Genomic DNA, 10,722 nt, shown 5'->3' on the forward strand with positions numbered 1-10,722 from the left:
ACTAAATATATGCAATTAATGACCTAAGATGTGAACCATTCAAATTTAAATTTTTATTCTCTAGATTATTAGGTTTTTACAAAGTTTGATAGTAGATGTGTCTTAAAAATCCTCTCAAAGATCTACATTTGAACAATGGCTTTGGCTTTCACTTCTCTAACTGCAATTCTTCATCTTATTATTATCATTCCAAAGGTACCCATTACCTTTTTACCCCAAAGTTTCAATTTTTACACCTAAAAATATAAATAAATATGGTAAAGGTCAGAGAATTATATCATCTTTTTTAAAAAAAAATATCTAACCTATCTATAATTACGAGATTTATGGAAGAAGAAACAAAATTTAGGTCTTTTTCTATGTTAAAAAGGAAAGATTAGCTGACAAATTATGACATCTGATGTGGCTAATCTCCCAAATTATTTATTACTAAAATAAAAAAAAAATCCATTTCACTGACGACGATCTTCATCATCAATATTTAATCGGATAATCTCTAAAAACACTTCCTTTCTTGAATTTCATAATACAATTTTCTTGAACAAAATATTTAGAAGGGCAACAATGATGCAGTTTTCACTTCATACAGGTGAGGTTTTCACCAATTTATAGCATACCCTTTTTGTTATTTTTCATATTAATCTTCTTTTCTGTGAATTGATAATAGTCCATAAAATCTCGTTTGTTTGTTGCAGTGAGGAAAGTAAGGTGTGGGATTTTTGCTCTCTCTAATCATCACTTCTCAGTTGCTACTGAATCCTCATGGAAGCATCGGACTTCCCTAGTCAGTAACCATGTTTTAGTTTATTCAACTTTTTTCCATCAATTAGTCTTCATCTTTTAGGTTAATTGATGCTTTCTTTCTTATACGAATATCAAATAGTCAGCTTTTAATCTCTCCCAAAATTTTCTTATGAAGCAGTGTTTTAATTTGGGGTAAAAACTTTTTTTATCAGAGAGTTCCGAATTTAGTTGGTGGCAGCTTTGTAGATTCACAATCATCAGAATTCGTTGATGTTATAAATCCAGTAAGTTTATCGTGTTAAAGTTGCAATCTTTACATGAAATGCTAATACTTGGGGAAATTTATAATTGCTTGAGTTTTGATCATAGGCAACCCAAGAGGTGGTTTCTCAGATACCTTTAACCACAGATAAAGAGTTCAAATCTGCGGTTTCTGCAGCCAAGGAGGCCTTCCCGTCATGGAAAAGCACACCAATAACCACAAGACAACGGGTCATGCTGAAATTCCAAGAGCTTATTAGGAAGAACATGGTTTGTTTTTGTCGAATTACCGTATCTTTCTGCAGTTCTTTGATTGTGATCTCTGTTCACTTCATTTATCCTATGTCTGTTCTAGGATAAGCTTGCCTTGAACGTAACTACGGAACAGGGGAAAACACTGAAAGATGCACAAGGGGATGTGTTCCGCGGTCTCGGTTAGTTCTTCATTCACTTAGGCATAGGGAAACATCTTCTGTTTGATGAATGTGAACTTGAATTTCTGTTTTTCTGTTTTGTGAAGAGGTGGTGGAGCATGCATGTGGAATGACAACTTTGCAGATGGGCGAGTATGTGTCTAATGTATCAAATGGAATTGATACCTATAGCCTAAGGGAACCTCTGGGTGTTTGTGCTGGGATTTGTCCGTTCAACTTCCCCGCAATGATTCCCTTGTGGGTAAGCATGTTCCTATTTTTTTTCTCCTTTCATAGTTTCCATACATTTAAGTGCTTTCGCAAATCTCATTACAGTTTCGTCTCTGTTCAAACTTGGTTTCTTATCCTTGACTTCTACCTTGCTTGAGAAATCATTCTCATTTTCACATAACAACACTGTGATCAAGAAAGCTTTTCTACTGTGATTATAATGATGCTATTGTTAGTCATCAGATGGCCAGTGCCCAGCTTTATGGGCTGTTTCGTATCAACTACCTTTTCATGTTATCTTTCTCCCTTTGTGCATGCAATCTTTGTTTTTTTTTTTTTTTGGTGTGTGGTGGTAGTGGTGGGCGGGGGGACATGAAAGGGGGTTAAGCTTAAGTTTCAGAAAATATGAGCATCTTTATATAATTTATGCAAATTTGGTGCAGATGTTTCCTGTTGCAGTTACTTGTGGCAACACCTTCATTCTTAAGCCTTCAGAGAAGGACCCAGGTAGCTGTTTCCATATTTTTCAATTATTGTAGCATAAGATGCTGCAACATTTAGGGGCAGAGGTTCATGTACCAGTTGTGTAAAGCAAAGTGTTTATAACTTTAAAAAAAGAGTATCATTTATGCTATCTTCTGAATTTGACTTATTTTTGTTTCATCATCTGGTTTCAGGGGCTTCCATGATGTTGGCAGAGTTGGCAATGGAGGCTGGTTTGCCTGATGGTGTTCTAAATATCGTTCATGGAACCCATGTATGTCTTTCCTATAATTGCTAGTGATGTGTTTTTCTGCCCCTTTATTTTAGTCCAATAAATGTATGGATTCTGTCTCGACTTCTTATTCTAAATTTTAAGCAGCACCATAGGCATTTTCTTGGTCCCTTCCCATCCATACCCTTTTAAGAACATGGCTTTATTGGAATTAGTAGTGTATATATGGGTCTGAATGGTGTATCTATGGATATTGATGATACCTCTGTCTTGCAGGATGTTGTTAATGCTATATGTGATGATGACAATATCAGAGCCATATCATTTGTTGGCTCAAATCCAGTGAGTACTACATTGATTTCCTGACACATTAAGCCACAGTTCTTAAGTATTTTATGCATAGTTATAGGTTGAGGACATTAAGTAGTACAGTGTTCTCAAGACCAAAAAATCTGTAATTCACAAGTTTTTATACTTGTGTGTGAAGTGTTTGGGTTGCGCATAACTTGTCTTCTTTATACTTTTCTCTAGTAATGATCCGCTGCTACTTATATTTTCTGGTTTTGGAGGTTTTAGTTAAATCTCTACCCAGAAAGGTGTTGTTACAGTTGTGAATTTTGCTGGACCTCACAAGGGAAATTGTTGGTGATTTAGAAATTAATTGCAGATAACCATCTCGGCATTTTAAGATAGTCTAGTAAGAAAGCATTGACAAGTTTGCCTTGCACTTGAATGCTCTATAAATAATTGGGGGGGCATTTGTAGAGAACCTCATTTTTGTGTAGGAACTCTACTTTTGGACGGCTCCTGTATACCTTGAATTTTCCCAGCAATCCAATGAAATTATTATCTTATCAAAAGATGGGGAAAAACAAATCTAGGTTCTCCATATCTTGTCAATAAAGATTCACTTAGTGGAATTTACATTTTCTTTTGCAATTGTGCTAAATAAATGACTAAATATTTTGGTACTTGTCTCTATCGTAGTATTTATGCTTTATATACGAGTGGTCAAGTCTCCCATTTGTCTTTGCCTCTTATAACTTTCACCAGTTTGCCATCAATAAGGTTTTGATGCATCACAAAGACAGAGTGGATGGTGAAGCTTATACTAAAGTTTAATACATCAATAAATGAACTCTTAGTTTCTTTTTCCAATGAAATCGGTTGTCAATAGATTTCTAATCCATTTTTAATCATTTTGTTCACAATGTGGTATATTGAGCATTCCTTGTTTTACTATTACCCCTCAGGCTGGTATGCATATTTATTCTAGAGCATCAGCTAAAGGAAAACGTGTTCAGGTTAGTGCAATATTACTAACTCTCCTCTCACCTGTATTTGCCAATGTGGCAAACATGTTTAACAGCATTGTTAGTATTGAGGTTAAATACATGGCTAACCAACTGAAAATGCCTTCAGTCCAATATGGGAGCCAAAAACCATGGTGTCGTCATGCCTGATGCAAACATAGATTCCACAATAAATGCTTTAGTGGCGGCTGGTTTCGGTGCAGCAGGGCAAAGATGCATGGCATTGAGCACAGTGGTTTTTGTTGGGGACTCAAAACCTTGGTAACACATTTCACCTTACTTATTATTACTCCACTTCACCATGGTAACACATTTCACCTTACTTATTGACACCTTTGATGCATGACATTACATTAATCTTGCAGGGAAGAAAAACTGTTGGAACGTGCAAAAACCCTGAAGGTCAGTGCTGGAACAGAACCTGATGCAGACCTTGGTCCAGTAATTAGCAAGCAGGTGGGTACATGATTCAAGACTTGCACAAACAAGTTACTCAACAACTGCTGTTTTCAAATTTCCATGCTAATGTCTTTATATGATTCTGGATTGCCTCATCCTTTTTTTGATACCACAGGCTAAAGAACGAGTATGTCGATTGGTTCAAAGTGGTGTTGATAGTGGAGCCAAATTATTGCTCGATGGAAGAGATATTGTGGTATCTAATTATATTTGCTCATCTTCTAATTTTTGTTTTTGATAGCACCCAAATTTCCAATGGGATGTTCTTTTTCATATAGATGCGAGCAAAGGGGTGAGTTGATCAATGATAAAGAGGCTCTAGGAAATGATGACACATATCTTAGAAGATACTTAAAAAAGGTTTTAAAAGTAAGAGGAATGAATATCGGAAACACAATGTATTAGACGTTTGTCATAGACTCATATGTGCTTAATTTCAGTTATTAGTTCAAAAGGTTTCTGGAGTTTGATATTGAGATAGTCATCATAATTTTAGAAGTAGAGGAGCTTCTTTGCCAATCAAGTTCAAAAGGTTTCTGGAGTTTGATATTGAGATAGTCATCATAATTTTAGAAGTAGAGGAGCTTCTTTGCCAATCAAACTGAGTAATGTTTGGCAAAATCAATCCTAGGCAAATGACATGATTCTTGAGTAGTTACATGATGGCCATGTGATGATGCTATTTTGGTTCCTTATTTCAATGCCCTATTTTGGATTTACTTGCATAAAATGCGATCGAATCATAAATATGTCCAAATTCATATGGCAAAGCAAGGAGGAGGGCATTATACTATGTCACAAGAGATGATCAACATGGCAAAGTAGATATGATGATAGATTTGGCATTACACTGCATTTAAGCTAAGTATTGAGTACTCTCGTTCCCCCCTATATAACGTATGGAAAAAGAAATACTACCTATCCAGAAGAAAGAAGGTTAGTTGTCAGAAAAGAAAAGAAAAAAGGATTTACGGGAAACCATATTGACCCACCTACAAAGTCACTCTGTAACAAGTTCCAATAAGAACGTGGTGGTCAAAATCAACAAGGAATAAATAGCGTGATCATTTTTTTTCTTGGGTTTGGGAGCCGGGGACTAATTGCATGATTTCTTACATCAAATAGCTACTTATATAAAAGCATAATTTCCTGCATTGAGTTGTGGTTTCTGTTCATTATAAAATGAGCTGGTAAGTTTAACTTGTTTCACCCTGATGCCTAATAGGTCCCAGGATATGAAAAAGGCAATTTTGTTGGTCCCACAATCTTGTCTGATGTGACTCCTAATATGGAATGTTACAAGGTAGTCGTCCTACATTCTCCAACCTCCCCCTTGAATTTCAGATTATGGCATATTAACTACACATAATATGTGCTTTTTTACAGGAGGAGATCTTTGGCCCAGTTCTTATTTGCATGCAGGTTAGGTGTTAACCATTCCACCATGTGGCCTCATCTATACCTATCAAGTGATATACTAAGCTAGAATTGTCATTTTGATGCTCTCAGGCCAACAGCTTGGAGGAGGCCATTAACATTGTTAACCAGAATAAGTAATGCCTGTACCCTGTTCTTTTTTCTTTCCCTCCCCACCTTCATATAACTCATTTTTCTTTGAAGTGCATTAATGTCCTATACGAATGTCATTTTGCTTTTGCAGATATGGTAATGGTGCTGCTATCTTTACCACATCTGGTGTAGCAGCGAGGAAGTTCCAAACAGATATCGAGGCAGGCCAGGTATGAAATGTTGTTGCATGAACTTGGTAACGTTATGTGCGAAATCCTCACTTAAAATCATGACTTCATGGATGATATTCATTATGTGATATTTTGGAAATTTGTGTCAAGAGTTTTCTTGTAAGATTTATAACGGTTTTATATCCTCTTATAGAAGTGTTTGTGGTGTTAGTAATGTCTCAGAAACAAATCACTAGGAATAGGAAATTGTTCCCAACTGTTTATGTCCTCGTATATCAGTGTTTGCATCTGTCTTAAAGTTTTGGAGTTCCTATTTCCTGATAAAATTGTTGCTTCTTGTTTCTGCTTCCTCTACAAGATTGGCATCAATGTTCCTATTCCAGTTCCGTTGCCATTCTTCTCCTTTACCGGATCCAAGGCTTCCTTTGCTGGTGACCTCAATTTCTATGGTAAGGAACTATGATATTCATTCTTGTCTTTAGGGAATGGTACTTGGTTGTCATTTGATTGTTTGGGATTTCATTGTAGGCAAGGCAGGAGTTCAGTTTTACACCCAAATCAAGACAGTAACACAGCAATGGAAGGATTTGTCAGGTGGCTCTGGTGTCTCTCTAGCAATGCCAACTTCTCAGAAGTCATAAAATATTTCTTGATGAACTTTAGAATACCCTCATTAAGGGTTCAATAAAAGAACATTCTCGCTAATTGCCCGTTTTGATCTTATACCCTGGTGTTACTTTTTTGTTACCAGATTTTATCTTCCTCAACTACCCTCTTGTTTTATTGGATCCTGCTGACCCTTTTCATTGGTATAAATGAAGCAGAAATATTCTCAATAATAAAACATAAGTTGATAATATAATTAAAACAGAAATAGGTAATCTTTTATACCATCAAGTTTAAGTTGACCTAAGACCATAGGCTACTCTCATAGCAAACTTGTTTCGCTATGGGGACTTGGAAAATACTGAAATAACCTGGCTATTGCAGCAGGTTACATTGAACTGATGCCATACCATCAGGTTAAGTTGACCTAAGACAATAGGCAACTCTCATAGTCGTCTAAGTAGCTCCAGCATTAGCAAATGTCTCTAGAAGTTTTGCCAGGTGCCTCTTCCCCTTGAGATGTGCAATCATGTCAATCTCACCGGAGACTCTCAAGTTACAGAAAGTACACCATAGCTTAGCCTCAGCCCTGTGTTTTTTCCCACGGAGATGGGATTTTAGTGTTAGCTCAGAGGAGACGGTCACTTTACATATTTCACATGTCCACCTTGTCTGGAACACCGTTTGAGGAGAAAAAGTATCTGGGAGTTTTGCAATTGCCGGAATGGCTGGTTTACTAATAACCTGTGTAGCTGCTCTTGTTTTGTTTTCAGTCTGAAGTAGATTTTCATCTATAGTCCCAACCTGCAACACCAATGGAGCATGTTAATCGCCAGATTTGCTAACTATTCTATCTTGGTTTATGAACAATATATAGATAGAAGAATTTTAGAATCTGATGTGAATGTATTCAGTCGATCAATTACGTCTCAAATAGGGGATTCAACTGTATATGAACCAGCAATACGCGTGTGAAAACACAACATACAAGAAAGTAAGAAATACATAAATAACCTGGTTTGATGCAGCTGCATTGCATTTTGCTGTGCATTCCATCACTTGGATCTCTCCCAAAATCTGGCCACCCTCGTTGCATTCGGGCTGTATAGGAGCCATATTCATTAAAATAAAAATTGAACTGGAATGCATAGGCTAATATTCCAACACTAAACAACTGACCTACCTTGCTTGCAATCAGTTTTTCCTGAGATTCAGATCCCTTTTCTTCAAGATGGCTCATTGCCACGGACAGAAAGGACTCTTCCTTTAGTTTTTTAAACCATTTAGAACATGTGGCAAAAAACTGAGTGATAGCAAGGGACAGTTTCAATGGATGAAGAAAATTTTGGTATAAATAAAACGCCCCATTTAACTGAGGTATCACCAACCAACAGATGAAAATTAATCTTAAATACGACCACAGAGGTACCCTGCAATATATAAAAGATAACCAAGCTCAATATAAGCAACTAAATACATACTAATTTAACTTGTTATGCCTAGATATACTAAGTTACCTTGTCAACTGACATAACTTTGTAAAATAGATACTTGTAATTACCTTTTCAAGTAACATAAATATTGTCTAAGAATTTTTACACTTAGTATATGATACCAGCTAACTCGGGAATCTATTGAAAACACTACTCTTGGGGTAAAGTTGCGACATTCCATTAAACTAATTAGAGTACACCAACTTACCACACAAGAAATTTTGCAAAAACATGCTCGAACAGATAAACAAAAGAAAAGATTATCCAATATATGACAACTTTCCTCTTGTCATACACACAGCCAGTCTCAATAGCTCGAATTGTCACAAATCTGCAGTAGTACCAAAATAATTTTGTTAATGTTACAAAAATGAGGACATATCTAAATTTATTCTTAAATTTCTTTGTTAGTGTCTGTGCAAATTAGAGAAGAAAATAATTTTTAAAAAAACTATTTGGGGTAATGAAGAATCGACAGTCTTACAGAGGATATCCAAGAGCAAGAATTGGCCTGCAAGAAACAGTAGGGAAAAAAATACTAAAAAAGTATCAATCAAAATACATGCAAAATATACTACTGACAATTTATCCGATCGAAGTATTTTAACTCTACACTATTTATAAAATTGTTAATTTCTTCTAATTATTTTTCAGGTGACTGGATATTATTGAAAATTATTTTACAAGAAAGAAGGAGAAAAAAGAATTGAATGAATTACCAAGCAAGATCCATTTTGAGTAAACTTTTTTCTTATTTAGTTCTCTTGTGAAGTTCATTTAAGTTATGTGATGAGTCACATCTTTATACGACTTTTCAAGAGTAAAAGAGGACGAAAGGTCTGAAAATATGAATTATTATGAAACTGGATGCCATTCCTAAAAAAAAAAAAAAAGCCAGAATCTTTCTATTGGACGTTCCTTTCCTCTTCAACTTTTCCTTCTTTTTCCTTCCTCTTTTCTTCTACCTTTTCTCCTTCACTATCTTTTGTCCACCAACTGGTGGTAACACGATGTATAGAATCTGACACCTGCCACAATAAATATAGAAAAATTTCATCTGCTTATTTCTACTTTTTTCTTACTTTCTACTTTTTATTTTGCTAACTTAATTTATTTTTTAACACGTTATCAACATGAGCCTTCATCGCTTTGCGCAATATTTTTAAGAAGGTAACAAAAGGGGTGAGAATTTTATTTTCTTAAAATGTCTAATATCTCAAAACTTGAATTTGTTTCTCTTGATATTTCTGAAAAAGGCTACTCATCATGGACACTAGATGCCGAAATACATCTAGAATAGATGAGTCCGACAGACACCATCAAAGATGACAATACGACATCTAGTCAAGACCGTGTCAAAGCCATGATATTTCTCCGCCACCATCTTGATGAGGAGCTAAATTTACAGTACCTTACATTAAAGGATCCCCTTAAACTGTGGAAAAATCTAAAAGAAAGATATGACCACCTGAAGTTGGTCATGCTTCCGCAAGCATGTCATGATTGGCTAAATCTGATATTAGTGGATTTCAAAAATGTAACTGAATATACTTCTGTCTTATTTAGAATTATAGCTCAGTTAAATTTATGTGGAGAAGAAATCACTGAGCAAGATAAATTTGAAAAAACATACTCCACATTTTCACCCGCGAATATGCTCCTACAGCAACAATATCGCGAAAAGGATTTTAAGAAATATTCTGAATTATTTTCTCACCTTCTGATTGCTAAACGTCATAATGAACTATTAATGAAAAATCATGATAGTCGGCTCGTTGGTTCTTTGCCACTCCCTGAAGTGAATCAGACAAGTTAAAACTAACGAGAAAAAGGTCATGGCCCCAGTCGTGATCATGGTAGTGGTTATGATCGAAGAAGAAATTATAGTCATGATGCTCAGCTGGAACCGAGAAATGATCAGCAATATAAAAAGAAGAGTGAAAAGCCAGAAATTTTACCAAAGAAAAATTCAGAAAGTATATGTCATAAATATGGAGGTATAAGGCAATGATTGCGGACTTGTTGATCATCAAAATGTCTGGTTCAGCTATATCGGGCATCCTTGAAGAAGACAGAAAATAATCCAGAGACAAACTGTCATGACCCAACCCCGTAGGCCGTGAAGGATGCCCGAACTGGACACTCGCGTATATCCCTGATATCTGTAAGTAAATCTGTCCCCCTTTTAAGTCATAGCACATCAATAGGCAAGATAACATATAAGCCGGCGAGGCTTATCATAGCATGTAGGGTCGTCCCATAACGATCACGTGCGCGAGCCAATAAGGCTGCCACGACAAGGGGAACGTCCCAAAATAGAAGTCTTATAGGCACCACTGTACATACATACATATACAACTCATATACATGTACACAAACCTCTAAGAGTAAGAACAGTAACATAAGGCGGGATAGGGCCCCCGCTGTACTCGTGAACAAATAAATATATACATCGAGGGTTAATATCAAAACTAGGCTCCGGTACTATGGAGCGCTTTTGAACTGCTGAGTTGAAATCCTACGCTGACGAATCCCCAAAGTGTGCTTCTGTACCTACGGGCATGAACGCAGCCCCTCGAGAAAGGGGGGTCAATACGACATATGAACTGAGTATGTAAAACATAGACATCATAAGGAAATTACAGTTAGCGTAGGGATGCAGGGGCAAGTATGACATCTAATCATTTACTATACCTATAGCTTATAACATAAAGTCGTACATACTATCATCACATATTGTACCCGGCCCGTTTGGGGACTTGGTGTAACAACTACATCGCTCTGTTA

General features: G+C 36.2%; 2 protein-coding genes across 2 annotated transcripts; one reads left to right on the forward strand and one right to left on the reverse strand.

Moving 5' to 3' along the window:
- The first annotated feature begins 443 nt into the window (after positions 1-443).
- LOC129885708 (methylmalonate-semialdehyde dehydrogenase [acylating], mitochondrial) lies at positions 444-6,603 on the forward strand. Its single transcript, XM_055960096.1, has 19 exons — positions 444-589; positions 696-784; positions 957-1,028; positions 1,114-1,275; positions 1,361-1,439; positions 1,526-1,680; positions 2,093-2,156; positions 2,327-2,406; positions 2,641-2,706; positions 3,618-3,668; positions 3,787-3,938; positions 4,043-4,133; positions 4,252-4,332; positions 5,362-5,439; positions 5,523-5,558; positions 5,646-5,689; positions 5,797-5,875; positions 6,195-6,285; positions 6,365-6,603. The coding sequence occupies exons 1-19, from the start codon at positions 565-567 to the stop codon at positions 6,475-6,477; spliced, it is 1,608 nt and encodes a 535-aa protein (XP_055816071.1). The 5' UTR covers positions 444-564; the 3' UTR covers positions 6,478-6,603.
- Positions 6,604-6,663: 60 nt separating this feature from the next.
- Positions 6,664-8,782, reverse strand: LOC129885710 (HVA22-like protein c). Its single transcript, XM_055960098.1, has 6 exons — positions 8,655-8,782; positions 8,420-8,446; positions 8,144-8,266; positions 7,626-7,872; positions 7,457-7,543; positions 6,664-7,246 (listed from the first exon to the last, which is right to left on the reverse strand). Exons 1-6 carry the CDS (start codon positions 8,666-8,668, stop codon positions 6,899-6,901), a joined length of 846 nt encoding a protein of 281 aa, XP_055816073.1. The 5' UTR covers positions 8,669-8,782; the 3' UTR covers positions 6,664-6,898.
- Between the last annotated feature and the right edge of the window lie 1,940 nt (positions 8,783-10,722).

This window comes from Solanum dulcamara, chromosome 4 (genome assembly GCF_947179165.1).
Source record: "Solanum dulcamara chromosome 4, daSolDulc1.2, whole genome shotgun sequence".
In the NCBI taxonomy this organism is placed as follows: domain Eukaryota; kingdom Viridiplantae; phylum Streptophyta; class Magnoliopsida; order Solanales; family Solanaceae; genus Solanum; species Solanum dulcamara.

What these genes read in the sequence shown, in the direction of transcription:
- LOC129885710 (XM_055960098.1), bottom strand. An exon ending in CTTGCTCTTGGATATCCTCT is followed by an intron (nt 8,267 to 8,419) that starts GTAAGACTGTCG and finishes GTACTACTGCAG; the next exon opens with ATTTGTGACAATTCGAGCTA. An exon ending in AAAAACTGATTGCAAGCAAG is followed by an intron (nt 7,544 to 7,625) that starts GTAGGTCAGTTG and finishes GCTCCTATACAG; the next exon opens with CCCGAATGCAACGAGGGTGG.
- LOC129885708 (XM_055960096.1), top strand. Translation starts at nt 565, where the DNA reads ATGATGCAGTTTTCACTTCATACAG. An exon ending in GCAGTTTTCACTTCATACAG is followed by an intron (nt 590 to 695) that starts GTGAGGTTTTCA and finishes TGTTTGTTGCAG; the next exon opens with TGAGGAAAGTAAGGTGTGGG. An exon ending in TCGTTGATGTTATAAATCCA is followed by an intron (nt 1,029 to 1,113) that starts GTAAGTTTATCG and finishes TTTTGATCATAG; the next exon opens with GCAACCCAAGAGGTGGTTTC.